This window comes from Gekko japonicus, unplaced genomic scaffold (genome assembly GCF_001447785.1).
Source record: "Gekko japonicus isolate JY-2015 unplaced genomic scaffold, Gekko_japonicus_V1.1 scaffold3126, whole genome shotgun sequence".
Lineage (NCBI taxonomy): Eukaryota > Metazoa > Chordata > Lepidosauria > Squamata > Gekkonidae > Gekko > Gekko japonicus.
The window spans coordinates 1,899-21,003 of record NW_015167149.1 but is presented as its reverse complement, the minus strand read 5'-3'; the positions used below and the strand labels follow the sequence as shown (position 1 = coordinate 21,003).

General features: G+C 48.0%; 1 protein-coding gene across 1 annotated transcript; it reads right to left on the bottom strand.

Annotated features, from left to right (window-relative positions):
- Positions 1 to 1,144: 1,144 nt before the first annotated feature.
- LOC107112027 (oocyte zinc finger protein XlCOF6-like) lies at positions 1,145 to 10,092 on the bottom strand (the record flags this gene model as incomplete). Its single annotated transcript, XM_015413093.1, has 4 exons — positions 1,145 to 2,692; positions 5,357 to 5,467; positions 5,689 to 5,762; positions 9,978 to 10,092. Coding segments are annotated over 4 exons (1,848 nt in total), but the record flags the coding sequence as incomplete, so codon positions are not given.
- Between the last annotated feature and the right edge of the window lie 9,013 nt (positions 10,093 to 19,105).

Sequence of the window (19,105 nt, the reverse complement as noted above, 5' to 3'; positions counted from 1 at the left end):
CAGGCCCAGGTAGCAGCCATTGCCAAGTCAGCCTTCTACCACCTTCGGCTGATTAGGCAGTTGATTCCCTTTCTTGAACACAGCAACTTGGCAACAGTAATTCATGCGATGGTCACCTCGAGATTAGACTACTGTAATGCTCTCTACATGGGGTTGCCCTTGTCCCAAATCCAGAAACTACAGCTGGTGCAAACGCTGCAGCCAGGCTTCTGATGTGTCTCGCCATGCGGGAGGACATCCAGCCTGTGCTGAAAGCACTGCACTGGCTGTCGATAGCATACTGAATTTATTTCAAGGTGCTGGTTTTCACCCATAAAGCCCTTTATGGTCGGAGCCGACATACCTGAGGGACTGCCTTTCCCCACATGTTCTCCAGAGAGCACTGCATTCAGGGTTTCAAAATTGTCTGGCCCTCCCTGGTCCCAAAGATGCCAGGCTGGCCACAAGCAGGGCCAGGGCCTTCTCAGTGGCGGCTCCGCACTGGTGGAATGAGCTCCCAGAAGACATCAGGGCCTGGCAGGATCTTCTACAGTTTGGCAGGGCCTGCAAGATGGAGCACTTCCACCAGGCCTTCAATCAAGGAGCCACATCTGATAACGGAACAACGGTAAGCCCCTGTTCCCCAGGAATCACCATTGGGAGCCTGTGCGTGCCGGCATAAAAGGATTCAGATAATTGCTGAACATCAGCACTGACTTCATTCCACTATGACTATTCCATCATGATCTGTTGTTCTGTTTCTGCCGTCGCTACGCAATATTATTACTGTCACTAGCACTTTATGATTGTCTGTGATTGTTTTTATAATTGCTTTGTTTTATGTCTTTTAACTTTTATGTAAGCTGCCCTAAGCCTGCTCCAGCGGGGAGGGTGGGGTATAAATCAAATCAATAAATAAATAAATAAAGAAAAGATGTGCCACACTAACCTTTGACACATGCAATGAAAGATAACGCAGTTTGATTTCCCTGATACCAATGCTAATCTCTTTAATGAGCTATGACCTTTCCTTAGCTGAGTTTCATTTTCTCTAATTCATAAAGAAATACTTAATCTAGGGTTGCCAACTGCCTGGAGGGGGAAAAAAGTGTTCTCTCCCTTTAACAGAGGCATTATGGGATGTTATTTATGCACACACTGAGCATTAAAAAGGCTTCTCCCCTGTGTGGGTTCTTAGATGCCGCTGAAGAGTGCCTCTCTGACTGAATCTCTTTCCACACTCTAAGCATTCAAAAGGTTTCTCCCCCGTGTGGGTTCTTCTGTGCCACTGAAGAGTGCCGCTCTGACTGAATCTCTTTCCACACTCTGAGCATTCAAAAGGTTTCTCTCCTGTGTGAGTTCTCAGATGCTTTTGAAGAGTGTGACTCAACCTGAATCTCTTCCCACACAGAGAGCATACAAAGGGTTTCTGTGCTGTGTGTGTTCTCTGATGCTGTTGCAGATTCCTACTCCAACTGAATCTCTTTCCACACTCTGAGCATTCAAAAGGTTTCTCCCCTGTGTGGGTTCTTTGGTGGTATTCTAGACGGATCCTCTCACCAAATCTCTTTCCGCACTCTGAGCATACAAAACGTTTCTCCTCTGTGTGAGTTCTTTTGTGCCGCTGAAGAGTGCTGCTCCAATTGAATCTCTTACCACACACGGAGCATACAAATGGTTTCTCTGCAGTGTGGATTCTCTGATGGTTTTGAAGACTGCCACTCCCACGGAATTTCTTTCCACACTCTGAGCATTCAAAAGGTTTCTCCCCTGTGTGGGTTCTTTGATGCCGTTGCAGATGGCTACTCCGACTGAATCTCTTTCCACACTCTAAGCATTCAAAAGGTTTCTCCCCTGTGTGGGTTCTTTGATGCCGTTGCAGATGGCTACTCCGACTGAATCTCTTTCCACACTCTAAGCATTCAAAAGGTTTCTCCCCTGTGTGGGTTCTTTGATGCCGTTGCAGATGGCTACTCCGACTGAATCTCTTTCCACACTCTAAGCATTCAAAAGGTTTCTCCCCTGTGTGGGTTCTTTGATGCCGTTGCAGATGGCTACTCCGACTGAATCTCTTTCCACACTCTAAGCATTCAAAAGGTTTCTCCCCTGTGTGGGTTCTTTGATGCCGTTGCAGATGGCTACTCCGACTGAATCTCTTTCCACACTCTGAGCATTCAAATGGTTTCTTCCTCGTGTGGGTTCTTTCATGCCGCTGAAGAGCACTACTCTCACTGAATCTGTTTCCACAAACTGAACATTCAAAAGGTTTCTCCCCTGTGTGGGTTCTCAGATGCCGTTTCAGCTGGCCACTCCAAGTGAATCTCTTTCCACACTCTGAGCATTCAAAAGGTTTCTCCCCTGTGTGGCTTCTTTTATGCTGTTGAAGAATTCTCCTCTCACTGAATCTCTTTCCACACTCTAAGCATTCAAAAGGTTTCTCCCCTGAGTGGGTTCTCAGATGGTGCTGAAGAGTGCCACTCTGACTGAATTTCTTTCCACACTCTGAGCATTCAAATGGTTTCTTCCCCGTGTGGGTTCTTTCATGCCGATAAAGAGCACCACTCTCACTGAATCTCTTTCCACACTCTGAGCATTCAAAAGGTTTCTCCCCTGTGTGAGTCCTCAGATGCCGTATCAGCTGGCTACTCCAACTGAATCTCTTTCCGCACACTGAGCATTCAAAAGGTTTCTCCCCTGTGTGACTTCCTTGATGCTGTTGAAGAATTCTACTCTCACTGAATCTCTTTCCATACTCTAAACACTCAAAAGATTTCTCTGCTGTGTGGGTTCTCTGATGGTGTTCAAATGTGCCACTATGACTGAATTTTTGGTGCAGTTGAAGAGTACTCCTCCAACTAAATCTCTTTCCGCAGTCTGAGCATTCAAAAGGTTTCTCCCCTGTGTGAGTTCTTTGATGCAGTTGAAGACTGCAACTCTGACTGAATCTCTTTCCACACACTGAGCATTCAAAACATTTCTCTCTTCTGTGTATTCTTCGATGCAGCAGGAGCTGTGATCTATTTCTGAAGTACATTCCAAACTGAATGGATTTACTCGCCTTCATTATCCTGTGCTTTGGAGAATGTACATTACACTTTCTTTCATCTTGCTTCTCAACCATACAGCTGCCTTTCATTCCCTTAGGTCTGCCTCGATTCCTGATGTTTTCTTTCAAGTATTCATTTTTAACTCTTTCTGGCATTTGCTGAAGAAGTTCCTCACCCTCCGCATTCCTCTGATCATCCTCTGTTGGAATAAATACAAAGATCCTGTTAGCACCTGGGAGGGCTGGTCGCTGGTCCAAAGTCACTGAAGTGACTGCAGTAGGAAAGGATTGATGGCCCTTTGGCCTCGTCCAGCTTGGCTGATCCTAACCACCCCTCCACCTTGCCCCAGTAAATATCTAGTATTTAAGGATACCGAGGGCTCTTTTTGTAGCAGGAACTCCTTTGCATATTAGGCGACACACCCCAAATGTAGCCAATCCTCCAAGAGCTTACAGAGCTCTTCTTACAGGGGTACTGTAAGCTTTTGCAGTACTGGCTACATCAGGGGTGTGTTGCCTAATATGCAAAGGAGTTCCTGCTACAAAAAGAGCCGTGATATACCTCACCCCATCAAAAGTCACAGCTGAGGCTCAGGAGGAGTTTCTGAGCCTCCAGATTTCAGGCCCTCAGAAGGCCTCCCTCCCTCTTTACCCAGCAGGCTGTATCCTTGTACCAAACCAAACACTGTGAATCCGAAATCCACCAGTGTTATTCTTTCCTTTATCCCTTGATGTAACCGTAAAGGATACTCACTCTCAGCCAGATCATTTGGGAAGGAAATTTGGGATCCTCTTGAGAAACTCTCCAGCCTTTCTTTGGATGTGAGGCTGTTGTCTGTCTTCACTAAAGTCTCTCTTATACTTCTGGCTTGTTTTGCAGACAGAGAAAGAGAAAGAGAGCGAGAGAGAGAGAGAGAGATCAGTCTTATATGGGGAAGGGAAGAAATTCAAGAGTAAACATTCTTCTGGAAGGACAGAACCATGGTCAATCTGAACCAGAATAAGGGGAATGGATCTGTGAGGCAAAGCACCTTAGTTCCCCCAAGGGTTAACGTGATTATTAAGTGGCCTGGTCTGACTCAGTGTTTGGGATTTGAGCTAACATCCTTATCTTTTCCAAGACCAGACTCCAGAATGTGATAATTTGTTAATCATGAGAACCTGTATCCAGTTGTGTAACCAAGAGTGTGTGGGGGGGAATAAGAGGGTGCTGACAGCCTCTGGAAAATTCCATCAAGGAGGACCCTTGATTGGGTCATTAGGACCACCTGACCCTAGAGAGGTAGAAAGTATATTTATTTTATGGACTAGAGGGAAGCCATGCTAACTTTATGCTGATGCCATGCTAGTACGCCTTGATATTTTCTTGCTTTATCACGATGAAAAGTTTTACGTAGTGTAATTTAGGCTGCAGTTGGAATACTCATGCCGCAACAAGAGGTGCCATCTAGGATCAAGTATTTCGTGTATTATATAGAACAATTAGCTTTTCCTGTTTTTCTGTTGCTGAGCTGAAGAAGCTGTACTGTTTAGTGATGTCTTACTTTTACATCCTTAATAAGCCTTGAGATGGATGGATAGATTAGATAGATTAGATAGATAGATAGATAGATAGATTAGATAGATAGATGATAGATAGATGATAGATAGATGATAGATAGATAGATAGATAGATCTTTAAAGGGGTATGCCTTACTTTGGGGCACTCTCCTTGTGAATCCACTGAACTAGGTGCTACTCAGGTACAAAAAGTAGTGACCCGGGGGGGGCCAGGCTCGGGTTCTTGACAGAATAATTCCCAGGTCACAGGCAGAGCTGATATTTGTAATCTCATCCAGGGGGAAGGGTGTGTTGTAGAGGCTGGCAACAGAGAAATGAGGATCTGGCCCCTTCTGGGGTCCTTCTGAAGGCCCTTTTCCTCAGGCTAGGGCACCTTCTCTGGCTTGGGCTGATGGCCACAACACTGGCCACAGTTGCCCCTCGGGAAGGACACACAAACACAGGAAGCTGCCTTGTCCCGATCCAGACCCTGGGTGCATTAAGTCAACATTGTCTACTCAGTCTGGCAGCAGCTCTCCAGGGTCTCAGGCAGAGGTCTTTCACGTCACTTCCTTCCTGATCCTTTTAACTGGAGATGCTGGGGACTGAACCCGGGACCTTCCGCATGCCAAGCAGATGCTCCGCCAGTGAGCCACAGCCCCTCCACAAGTAGCAGAACAGGCCTCAACGCCGTTTATTGCCGTTCAATGTTTTGATTCATGCCTCATCACAAATGGCAGCAATTTGCACCTTTGGCAGCTATGGAAGATCCTTACCCAGGAAGGCCACATTCCCATAGTTCTCCAGCATGACATCCCTGTACAGAGCTCTTTGTCCCGGATTCAGCAGGGCCCATTCTGCTTCAGTGAAATAGACGGACACCTCCTCAAAGGAAAAGGGACACTGAAAGAAAAAGCCGATTCCCTCGTCAGAGGTCACGCCATGCAGCGATTGCACACTGGAAAGGAGTCATCTGGGAAGGGACAGCATGTAAGGCTTGGTATGGGTAAAGGGAATGGCGTTCAGAGGATCTCTCACCTGGGCACCTTGTAGAAACTGCAGGAGCAAAAGCCCCCCTGAGAAAGGAGGAGAGACCCTGGCTGTCCCCTGCTCATTTCTCCTACCTGGACTGGAGGTGCAGCCATTTCCACGTTTCTGAAACGATGACGGCTCAACACCATCTCTTCACTGCCTGTGACTGAGACAAAGGAGGAAAGGAGGGTGTTCTCTTACTTGTTCCCTGTTTCACGCACCCCCTTCCCAGGGTTGCGAAACCTCACCCTGTGTACACCCAACAAATTTTCGAACACTTTTTACTAAATTCTGGGAGAGGCAGAAGAGAAGCACCAGGTTACTAATGAGCCACAGGGGTTATAAATGCTGCCAACCAGTGTTCCCTCTAAGCTGAGTTAGTGTGAGCTAGCTCACAGTTTTTTAGCCTCCAGCTCACAGGTTTTTGTCTCAGCTCAGGAAGGATGGCTCCAGAGCAAACTAATGTATGCAGTAGCCAAATCTCTCACTCACAATTTTAATGCCTGTAGCTCACAAAGTAGAATTTTTGCTCACGGGACTCCACAGCTTAGAGGGAACATTGCTGCCAACCTATTTCAGACTTCTCTGAGACCTGTGTCTTGCCTGGGGTGGAGGAGGGTGGAAATGACGTCACATGACATGTCACCGTCACTTTTCACCCAAATGTGACTTCAGTGCACCTGAAGATTCGAGGGTAATATGAATGAGTTTTTAGAGCAGGGGTGTCAAACATAAGGCCCGGGGGCCGGAACTGGCCCATCCAGGGCTCTTAGGTGGCCCACAAGCAGCTACTGCAAGAGAGGGAACAGGAGACTGCTGGGGGGGGGGTGAGCGGAGTCACTCCAAAAGTGGCTTCAGCAGGGGTCATTTCCTGCAGAAGCGCACAGGAGTGGAGCTCCAGCAGTAAAGAGCCCAGAGGGCGGGCACAGGCAACAAGCCCCACCCCCTGCTCCCAGCAGCCCTCAGTCAGAGCAAGAAGCATCCAGGTAAGTTGCAGAGCTCCCCCCGGCCCCCCGGTCCAAAACGGTCCAGTGGCACCTTTAAGACCAAGTTTTATTCCTGTACAAGCTCCCCCTCCTCTGCGAGGACAAATCTGCACGTTCCCCCCACCCCCCCAATAGCTAACAATCCAAAACAGTCCAGTGGAGCCTGAGCGGTGGGTGTTGCCTTCTGACACACTTCCGGTGATGTCAGGGGGTGTGGCATATGCAAATGAGTCATGCTAATAAGTTATGCTAATGAGCTCCTGCACCTCTTTTTCTACGAAATGACCCCTGGGCTTCAGCACAGCGGAACAACCTCGTCTTCAGCAGTCAAAGAGCGAGGGGGCATCTGCCCAGCGCTGCACCGCTAGCTGTCCCGTACACCCATGTGGGTCTTCCTCCGCACCCTGCGCCCAGTCCATGAGGCCTTGCAGGTGAGGATACACCAGCTCAGAGCTTAACAGCTAATATACCAGCTTATACAGTTTATATCTCCGGCACCTGGCATCATAGTTTATGGCACATGTGGCCCAGCCTGACAAAGTGACATTTTGTGCCAGATCCGGCCCTCGTAACAAATGAGTCTGACACCCCTGTTTTAGAGTGTCTCTTGGGATGCTAACTTTATCAACAGCTCTGTCTGTCGATGGATGGATGGACCCCGCCCCAGAGGCGTTAGCCGGGGTACTACAGGCCGTGGCAGGATGGCTTAAATAGAGCTGACTGAAATTAAATCCAATGAAGATGGAGGTCCTGAACCTGGATCGGGGGGATCTGGGATTGGGAACATGGCTCCCAACTCTCGATGAGAAGCCTTTGGTGCCGGCACCGAGGGTGAAGAGTCTAGGGTTTCATCGTCATGGCTTCTGTTCACTCCCACGTACCTGCACAAGAAGACCACTCAATGAACAACAGTTGCAGGCAGAGGTCATTTCGGGGGGGAACGTGGGGGAACGCAGTCCCCCCGGGTGAGGTACGGGGGGCGGGGCACATGACGAAGCCCCGCCCCCTGCTTCCGGCCGCCCCGCTTCCGGCCCTCATTCAGCCAGGAGGAGGCAGGAGAAGAGGGAGGGTAAGTTGCTTCCTCCCTGCCTCTCCCCACCCCTGCCTGCCTGGGGCCAGGGAGGGCCTTCGTGGGGCTTCCTTGCACTCCCGCCAGCCTTGCAGGTCCACCGCCGGGTCCCTCATGGGGCTCGGCAGTGGAGCTGCAAGGCCAGCACCGGTGGCCGGGACCATTGGGGGCGGGGTGTGTGGCCTTATGACACATTTCTGGTGATGTCAGGGGGTGTGGCCTTATGACACACTTCCGATGATGTCAGGGGGTGTGGCATATGCTAATGAGTTATGCTAATGAGTTCCCCTCGCTCTTTTTCTACGAAATGACCCCTGGTTGCAGGTAAGTGCAACCCTATTTTATCTCGGATCCCTCTCTCTCTATGGAAGCCCAGGTTGCCACTGTTGCTAGATCAGCCTTCTATCATCTTTGGCTGGTCAAGCAACTGGTTCCCTGTCTCACTCCCTAGGACCTAGCTACAATGATCAACGTGATGACTAGTTCCAGGCTCAGTTATCGTAACTCCATCTAAGCAGGGCTTCCCCTGAACTTGACCCAGAAACTGCAGCTGGTGCAGAATGCAGTGGCATGCGTGCTGACAGTGACCCGTGCGGGCACGCATTCAGAAAGTGCTCCACCGACTGCACTGGCTGCCTATAGAGTCCCAGATCCAGTTCAAAGTTCTAGTGTTGATTTTTAAAGACCTATGTGGCCAGGGACCTGTATATCTCAGGGACCATCTCTCCCCATATGTGCCCCGCAGAGCCTTGATCCCTTGTGATTGAATAAACTAGCTTATGCATGTGTTACGACTGAGATTGGGTCCCACTGTAGCCTATTGGTTTTGAAAAAGAATTATTCAAAACACGGCAGCTTGCATCCGGACTATGCGTCTCTATGGATTATATGGATTCCCAAGAAACACAATGAGTCCACTTCGTGACGAATGTGCGTCCAATTGGACTATGGAATTACAATACAACAGGAGTGAGACATGTTGAGAGCCAATGTTCCGTCTAAGTTGTGGAGTCTTGTGAGCAAAAATTCTACTTTGTGAGCTACTGGCATTAAAGTTGTGAGTGAGTGATTTGGCTACCGCATAAATTAATTTGCTCTGGAGCCATCCTTCCTGAGCTAAGACAAAAATCTGTGAGCCAGAGGTGAGCTAGCTCACACTCACTTACCTTAGAGGGAACATTGGTTGAGGCTTTTGGGACTTGATTTCTTTGCACAATTGTTGTTCCCTGAAAGAATACCTTGGCTTTATCTAGTTATATGGTCGCTGCGAGATTGAACTTGGTATTAAAACTTTTATGTTTATATACTTTTTGATTCCAGCCGGCGTTTTTTGGTGCTTTGTACTATTCCACGTATGCTGGTTTCCCTTCTTCTTTTGTAGCCTCAACTAGGGTCAGAGCCTTTTCGGCCCTGGGCCCAGCCTGGTGGAACGAGCTCCCATTTGAGATCAGGGCCCTGCAGGATCTGTTACAATTCCGCAGGGCCTGTAAGACGGAGCTCTTCCGCTGAGCTTTCAGTTGATGCAGCAGATGTCCAAATTCCATTCTTGGCCTTCCCCTGCTGATAGCCGCTCAGAAGGTTCCATCCGAGCATCGCTGTCAAGACAATCTTCACTCTTGTTCATTTGGTATTCATTTAGAAGAGAAGAAGAGAAGAGAAGAGATTGGATTTATACTCCTCCCTTCACTTGGAGTCTCAGAGCGGCTTACAAACTCCTTTCCCTTCCCCTCCCCACAACAAACACCCTGTGAGGTGGGTGGGGCTGAGAGAGCTCTGACACAAACTGCTCTTTTTCAAGGACAGCTGTGCCAGAGCTTGTGACTGACCCAAGGTCACATCAGCAGGTGCAAGTGGAGGAGTGGGGAATCAAACCCAGTTCTCCCAAATTAGAGTCCACACACTTAACCACTACACCAAACTGGCTCTAAGTTCTAATTGTTTGAATTTCATATACTATTACTCACGATATCTCTTGTGTGACTTTGTAACCTGCCCTGAGTTTGCTCACGAGGAGGGCGGGATATAAATTGGGAGAGAGAAATAAATTCACAACCAGGTTTTCAGCCAGACGCAACATCAGCAAGACACCACATCTACCCCAAGGCCCTCCCCAATGTTCCTGGGGGTGCCAGTCCACAGCCTGCCACCCCTACTCCAGCATCCTATTTCTCACAGCGGCCCACCAGATGCCCTATTAAGCTTTTGAGTGCTGCAAATTAACTCTATGTGGTGTGAAAAAGGATTTAATTCTTTTCCTGACCTGAACTCGCTACCCATCAAACTCATGGGGGTGCCCAAAGCACGTCCAAGCACAAAGAGCCCTTACCACAGGAGAGGGCAATTTGGGCACGCTCCTGGGACTGCGCACTCTGCCCTTGCTCCAAGGAAGCTCCTTCTGCCTCAGGGAATGTAGCTTCTTCCTTCAGGGATGGTGCCCACATCTGAAAAAGCAACGAGGGAGAGGGGTAAGAGATGGAATGGAAAAGAGACCACGGAATGGATCCTGCCCCGCTCCCAGAAACTGCATCCTTCCATCAGCGGACCTGGTGAGCTATCTGGAGGGATAATAAATTCTCTAGTAGAAGAGGCTGCGTAAAAAGGCTGTTAAATCTACCATTTGGATGATTAACACTTGGACAGATGTCTAGCAGGGAACCTTAGGATTAGGCCAGATATCATTGCTTGAACTGGACATATCTGGAGGGAATCCCCTCACCTGTTCTGCCTGCCTCTTCTCCTCTGCCTGACTCAGGAGGAAACCTTCGGCCAGGGCCACCGCCTGGGAACTGGTCTCTGGCCCACATCCTCTGACCCAGCACTGCATTTCCAGGGGCAGGATAGTCAGGAACTGCTCCAGGATCACCTGGTCCAGGATCTGCTTCTTGGTGTGCCTTTCAGGCTTCAGCCAGTGGCTGCAAAGTCCATGGAGCTGGCTGCAAACCTCTCGGGGCCCATCGGCCTCATGGTAGCGGAACTGCCGGAAGCGTCGGCAATATACATCTGAGATAGCAGTCATCAGATAACAGATACCTAGTATCGGGTTTCCCCAGAATTCAACTCCACTCCCAGCTTGGATGGGATGGGGGCCTTTCCTTGCTGTCTTGCCCGTTCCAGATCTTTCTGGGTTCTGCTCTTCCATCTCTTTCCCCTTCTCTTGGGTCACCTCTGACTGTGTAAAGATGTCTTTAGTCCCTTGGCTATGAAGAGAGGCTTCTCTCTGGGGAGAAGGAGACAGAGATGGTAACATGGAAAATAAAAGAGAATGGAGATACACCACGGAACATCACAAACCACAAGAGACACGCGAGACTTGCCGTGTTGGATCAGAACTAAAGGGCCTCTTGTGGCTTGTAGACCAGGTTTAATATCATTTCTCTATATTACAAACCAAGCTATTTGAGATATGCCTCCATGGTTCTTTGGGAAAGTTAAGTCTCTCTGTTTGACTCTTTAAGGATGTTAACAAACTTAGCCTCTCATTACATTGGCGCAGTCTGTCCTAGGGGCTAATTCTTATGTTAAACCCAAAAAGGACGAGAGGAACCTTTACCATTGTCCGCATCTCTTCAGCAGGCCTGACATGTGAGGCAAGAGCTCTGCCCAAGCAGCCAGCTAAGGAGAAGGGGCAGGAATGTGTCTGTGTGAAGAACGAACAGCTGAGATCGGGAGAGAAAGGAAGAGAGGCTGAGATTTGGCTCAAGGATCTTGAGGTGCAGAAACACTCCCTCTGGGCATCTGATGTGGGCTTTTCTGTGGGAATTCCTCTGGCCTCCACCCTTGCTCAGCTCTGCCAGGATATCTGTCACTAAACTAATAGTACCAAGGCCCCAGAAGGCTCCACGGCTTTCTTCTTCCAAGGGAAACCAGCCCAAGTAAACAGTTGGAACCCTAGAAACTCCATTCCCCTTGAAGAAGGAGGCCGTAGGTGACAAGTCTTTCACCCAGAGAAGAATCACAGTTTCCCCCTGGCCCTATATTCAAACTCACCCTGACAGAAGGACCGTTTTCCAGAGTCCAGCCTCTTTTGGGAACAAGCCTAATAAGCCCAGTCCTTGAACAACTTCGGATGGCTACTAAGCGTGTCACGAGAGAAGCCCACCCCAGTGCTGCTGGGAGAAAGAGAAGCTGTAAGAGATGACAAACTCTGCCAAATGCACAAGGTTGCCAACTCCGGGTTGGGAAATTCCTGGAAGTTTGGGGCTGGAGGCTGGGAAGGACAGGGTACAATGGCATAGAGTCCATCCTCCAAAGCGGCCATTTTCTGAACACAAACTGATCTCCGTAGTAAGGAGATCAGTTGTAATTTGAGACCATCTCCAGGCTGTTCCTGGACATTGGCATCCCTGCCTCAGGGAGACGGTAGATGGGGTTGGCAGAGGGGATCAGCCAAAATGCTTGGCATTGGGGCCATCCAATCAGCATGAATGAGTCACCACATTTCATCCCACCTGGGCCTCCTTTCTGGGACTCCTAATCTCCAAAAGGTGAGCTTTGTATTCTTGCTGGCCTCCTCCTTAGCAAGACCTGAGCCCACGCCTCCTGTGACTGTGCCCTTCTGTTTCTCCCTGTTGTGTTGCCCGGGGGTCTGTACCTCTCTCGGCTGGCAAAGGGATGCCCATCCCTCCCACCCAAACCCCATTGCAGGGGGAAGAATTTGGCATTGTGTTATTGTGGCCTCTGCCAAGTGAGCTGTGGAGTGATGGGGCAGGGGCATTCCTTCCCTGTGCATCCACTGTGCAAAACAGTGCTGAGGGTGGGTACTCAAACCCACACCTGTGGCAGTCCCTGGTTTGTTTACTCCAGGGGTCCTGTTGCTCAGGCCAGGATCCTCGCTGTGATGATGTATGCCCGATCTTCACAGTGATGTATGCAGGCAGGGGTCATTTTGTAGAAAAAGAGGTGCAGGAGCTCATTAGCATAACTCATTAGCACAACTCATTTGCATATGCCACACCCCCTGACATCATCGGAAGTGTGTCAGAAGGCGACACCCACCGCTCAGGCTCCACTGTACTGTTTTGGATTGCTAGCTATGGGGGAGGAACGTGCAGATCTGTCCTCGCAGAGGAGGGAGAGCTTGTACCAGAATAAAACTTGGTCTTAAAGTTGCCACTGGACTGTTTTGGACTGGGGGGGCCGACGGAGGGGGGGCTCTGCAGCTTACCTGGCTGCTTCTTGCTCTGACTGAGGGCTGCTGGGAGCAGGGGGCGGGGCTTGTTGCATGTGCCCGCCCCCTGGGCTCTTTATTGCCGGAGCTCCGCTCCTGTGCGCTCCTGCAGGAAATGACCCCTGTATGCAGGTCTGCCATTTGTTCCTCCTGGCCTTGTGTCTGTGAGACGCGGTGACCACACCAGCATGATCCGCCCCTCTGTGCCTGTCAGAGGGGAGTCTCCTGGTGCTGTGATTGGTGTGTGTTGGAGGTGTTTCCATGGTCTTTGCAGGCATTGCACTCTGCACCTTCACAACCGATTTGAATAAGATTTCCCTCCCCACTGCTGGGTGGGCCGCGGACACCAGGTGGCAGCCCCGGCCCCACACTGGGAACACATCTGGATGGGGCTGTGGTTGATTCCAATGCAGGCAGGCGTTCTCTTCCCCCAGGCCCCCTTTTTTTACTCATCCAGCCAAAAAAAAAAGAGAGAGCCTTCTGTTTGGTTGTTTGGTTGGTTGTTTTGCAGATTAAAATGACCAGCAACAAAATGCCAGATCCATGAATTAGGAAAGAGTAAGAGTCCAGCAGCACCTTAAACAAAACTTGTGGAAGAGTAGAAGCTTTCCCGAGTCTTTGCTCTCTTCAGGGCTGGATCGCCCGCTAGGCAAACTAGGCCTTCGCCTAGAGTGCGAGCCGGCCGTTAGGGCACGGGAGGAGAGGCAGGGGCCAAGAAGTGAGCAGTGACTCAGGAAATCTCATTCCCTGCCACAAATTTTGCTAGTCTTTATGGTGCTGTTGGACTCTCTTTTCTACTGCCATAGACAGACTAACATGGCTACCCCATCTTGATCTAGATGCATACGTTTTACCAGTCCTGCATTGAAAAACTTTACTGACCACGCAGGCACACGCACAAATTCTATCTACATAGCAGCGCCAAGCTGGTGCCTAACCGGGTTGTCAACCTCCCTCCAGTTCTCCCAGGATTGCAACGGACAGAGATCAGCTCCCCTGGAGGAAATCCTCGCAATGCAGGGAGGAGTCTACGGCGCTGTCCCCGTCTGAGGCTTCCCCATACTCAAAAGTGGCCTGTCCCAGAATGCACCCCCCCCTCCAAATAACCAGGAATTTGGCATCCGGGAGTTGGCAACCGTATCAGAGCACCATGGCCAAGAACGATCCCGGCGCGACTCCCTCCCAAAGACATCCAAGCTTTTCTCCCCAATGACTCACCTCCAAAGAAACCTTCCCACGATCCGACTGCTGCAAGGGAGGTTTTCCCCCGGCGGTGGCTTCTCTGGAGCCCTTCCTCTTCTCTTCCACCTTTCAAAACTCACCCCCCCACACACACACACACCGGAAAAGAGCCTCTCCTCTTTTCCGACCACCTTCCTCGGCCTCTCTGGCAAACAGCTCTGTCGTTTTAACCCCCTCAGTGCTGCAGACAAATGAGACATGGGCGCGCTCCTCTCCGTGAGACGCTTCAGCCGGGCTGCTGTCAGCGACGCCCGCCCTAGGCAGGTCAACGGGACTGCTTGCGGAGGAACTCTGCACAGGCTTGTGTGCCCGGGGGTATCAGCCACCTCAGAGAAAGGAGGCTGAAGCTGGTTCCCAGTTCCTTATTCCTACCCCAGTTCCTTATTCATCCTCCTAGTGTCAGGAGGACTATAAAACTCGATTGGGGGCAATGTTCCCTCTAAGCTGAGTTAGGGTGAGCTAGCTCACAGTTTTTTTTAGCCTCCGGCTCACACGTTTTTGTCTTAGCTCAGGAAGGGATGGCTCCAGAGCAAACTGATTTCTGCAGCAGCCAGATCTCTCGCTCACAACTTCAATGCCAGTCGCTCACAAAGTAGAATTTTTGCTCACAAGACTCCACAGCTTAGAGGGAACATTGATTGGGGGTGGTTATATATTAGGAGATTATGCTGTTGTTTTTTAAAAAAACAAAACAAAACAGAGAAGTGTGTATTAAGAATGTTCTGTTGCCCCCTGGAGAGAAAACGGAGGACCTCAGATGCAGCCAGAAAATGCCCGTCTGGGAGTTTTAAACAATATTTCTGGGAGGGAAGGGTCACAGAGCCCGGATTCTGGGAGAGGAGGCTGAATTTGGACCCCTCCTCCCCGTTCAAGTGCTTCCTCTGTCCCTGGACATAAGCTCTCCCCTTGAAGCCCCAGAAACAGGAGAAAGAGGGAAGGAGAAAAGGGGCTAGCAGAAAAAACGGGGGAAGGGTGGGTGGGTGGGGGAGAGATCTCCTCCCCACAGGCATCTAGGAGTGTGGCAGGGGGGAATGCTGCAAACCTTTTCTTGCCCACAGACAACCCCCCCGTCTTAACTCCTCACCCACAATAGTACGCCTAATGTGAACATGGACGCTGATGCCAGAGCTTGCAATAAACCCAGACACCAACTTTGCTGCCACATACACCCAGACAACACAATCACTGGACCTTAACATCTACTACACCATCTCAGGCTCACTCACTTGCTCCTCTTTTAACATTGTCTATGCCTGTAAATGCCTACATGGGGCAAACCTTACTTGGAATCTGACATCAACAATCAAAAGACGGAGAAACCAGTAGAAACACTTCAACCTTCCAGGACATTCAATGGAGGACTTCAAAGGAGCTGTTTTAATGCAAAGCAATTTCAGAAACAGACTAGAACAGGACACTGCTGGATTTCAAGTTATTACAACACTCAAGACAATGGAACCCCCAGGGTTTAACAGAGATAGCAGGTTCTTATCTCACTTCACATGCTAAAGGTGTTCAGTTCTCACATCTGTTTGTAAACGCTTCTTATTGTGCAGTTGACAAAAATAACCTTTTCTCCCTCACCCAAAAGACTAGAACTTGAGGTCATCCAATGAAACTTATGGGTGGACAAAAGGAAATACTACTTGACACAGAGAGGGATTAAAATGTGGACTCTAGTGGACACAGGGTTACACACAGAAGCAAATAAAAGAACTATTGTAATGACTTCAATGACTTTGTTGCTTTCAGATTAAGGAAGCGATTCACCATGCCTTTTACATGCCAGGCTGGCCAAGAAAATCAGTTCTTTGGTTCCAGAGGTAAAAGCCTGGCTGCAGTTGCACAGTGGGGCTCGCAAGGCACTCTGATCGTGCCGTCTTATTGGCTAGGCTGAGTTGGGACAAAACTTATTTGGAGAGGTGTTCACTTGCTTCTACAGCACTCCTGTTGGATCTGGTATAACCCCAAGGCTCTTTGTTACCTAAGACAGCATGGGTCCGCCAAACTCCATCAAAAGTGGGGAGCATAATGCCATTCAAGATCCCCACCTTCCCAACCAAGATTACCTCTCTCTTTTCAGGGATTAGTTGCAGTTTGTTCTCTCTTAGTCTTAGCCAATCTACCACAGCCTAGCCAGACAGCAGTTTAGGATTCAAAATGCCACAGAATAAACCTTCCAAAGCAGCCATTTTCTCCAGGGGAACTGATCTCTGCTGTCTAGAGTTCCCTTGTAATTCTGGGAGATCTCAAGCCCCTTCCTGGAAATTCATCCACAATTCACAACTCTGTATGCTCAAAACTCTATATTAGAATCACTGAAGTACAAAGATGGGTTAGCGGTCATAACCTAACAGAATGTATAGGCACATATCCAACAGATTGCTCGTAACAAGCATATTTTACAAAAAGAAATGTTTTCAAAACCAACGGTAGGCTCCTCTGTGATTCCATACATAGATAGTGCCCATAGACCTCCAAACAGAAAGTAACTCCGGCAGAAGACGCCCACTGTGAAATGAATAACAGCCATACGCCTCTCCCAGGTATAAATCAAGACATTTCAATGATCTTCAACAGCGGCTGGTAAAACGGAACTGTGAAGCAATCATAAATATACATAGAAAGACAATGTTGACTACATAATGCATATATCAGTTCAAAAACATGGAAAAATGTATCTCACCCCGATATCCAAAGTAACATAGGCACAGCTCAATAGCTTCAGTGGAACCCTAGGGATCTCTACAAGGCAACCCGCCATGCAGCATTTAACCATATACAAATCAATGCCCGTACAGTTTCTTAAAGTGGACACATCTCATTTTTCACAAACAGGCTTGTGTTTCAAACATATCATGCATACTCATATTCTATTCAATTGCATTCATCCTCAAATAAAGGCAGCAAATTCAAGCGTCTGATTCAGAAGTGAAACATAAGTATAAATGTCTATCTGTGGGTTTATGGTACAATTAACTCCCAAGCATTATTTTTCACTTCTGGCCATCCATTTGAGATCAAATCTTCCATATGGTCAATTTCTCAGGGCAAAGAGGAACTCTACTGCTATGAAAGACTATAGGGCAGTGATGGCGAACCTTTTAGAGACCGAGTGCCCAAACTGCATCCCAAAACCCACTTATTTATCGCAAAGTGCCAACACGGCAATTTAACCTGAATACTGAGGTTTTACTTTAGAAAAAACAACTCATACATTAATTTAAGATGATCCAAACAAAGTAAGGAAAGCAATCCCAAATGCTTTCATTTACTTAAAATTATTTGACAGAGAATTCGACACTTTAATGATGGTCTGGGCCTGGCTGGGGCAATGGCACGCGTGCCCGCAGAGAGGGCTCTGAGTGCCACCTCTGGCACCCGTGCCATAGGTTCGCCACCACTGCTATAGGGCAAAAGTAGACAATTTGGAAAAACAGTTTTGTATGAGAGGATACATACATGAGAGGATACATACAATGTTATTACTGAAAAAGCTAGAAACAGAGCCAACATGGTAGACAGAAAACAACTTCTACAGTATAGGGAAAAATCTAAACAAATAATAAGATCGCACGTACGTTTCAACACTCTGGCTTTGCAAATGGTATTAAATTAATTGTATTCAAAAATTGACATCAGAGTAAACAACCATTCAAAATGCTAATCAAATTTTATTGCAAAAGGAGTCTAGATTGATTTTTGAATTAAAAACTTGAGCACCAAATGGAATGAATCAGATGCTTGATTTTACTGCCTTTATTTGAGGATGATTGCAATTGAATAGAAAATAGTATATGTGATATATTTGAAACTCAGGCATGTTTGTGAAAAATGGGACAGGTCAACTTTACTTTCAGCATAACCTACTTCACAGAGTTGTTGTGAGGATAAAAAGAAGCAGAGGAATGTGATGCAAGTTCCTGTGGTCCCCACTGTGAAGAAAGCCAAGGTATAAACGAAGTAAATAAATCTCTCCTTATATATAATTCTGTTTTGGTCATGGACTCCCGTGAACATTCCAACACGCTCCGAAATCAGTTGGCTGAATGATCTGTCATTCAGAGGGTCTCCCTATCCACTGGCTGCCTTGCCCGAGTCCTGCCTCCAACATTCTAAACAGTTTGCTGTTCCCCCCACCCATAGCCAGTCAGAACACAGAGGTCATTTGCATATGTGGCCTGATTGGCCTTTGCCTCTAACATTCTAAACGGTCTGCTGTTGCTGTTGGGAGTCCTGAGGTAAAATACATATCCCAATCTCCCTGTGGGGCCTGGAGATCTCCCAGAAACCACCGTGTTCCCCCTTTTTAAATTTTTTTTTAATACATTTATTTTTGTAAGTTTTCTATATATTACATCATATCTTTTGTCTCCTTGCTTTATATAATCATTAAATTCCCCCCTCCCTCCCTCAACCCCTTGTTTGTTGGTCCTTCATTCACAGCCACGGGCACAAAGTCTGAATCTTCCACCGAATGTCCTGTCTTCCTTCTGATGTTATCCACTTTAAATAGATCTTCCATCTGGTTTTAATTTCTTCGGCTTTATCCTCCCATGTGGTCTTCTGGCGCAATTTCTCGATGATGTCCGACTGCACAAATTCAAACAAATAGGTGTGCCAGCTATCTATTGTCCATTTACTCTTATCTTTCCATCCCAGAGCTATCACTGCCTTGCCTGCTAACACCATAGCTTTCAGTATAGCCTGGGTTTCCTTATTAACTGCCTTATTTCCTAATATACCCATTAACATTAGTTTAAAGTCTACGTTCAATGAGATTTTACATATTTTCTTTATAATTTGTATTATTTTTAACCAGAAGCCTCTAACCTCTGGACATTCCCACCACATATGGGAGAACCAACCCTTACATTGTTTACAATGCCAACACATAGAGCTCGATCCTGGAAACATGTTTGCTATCTGTGCTGGTGTTTTATACCACTTTGTAATAAATTTATGTTCCAATTAATTAAATTTAATAGTTTTGGTTTCTTCTATTCCCTTCATTATTTTATTTGCGTCGATTTCGGATATCAGAC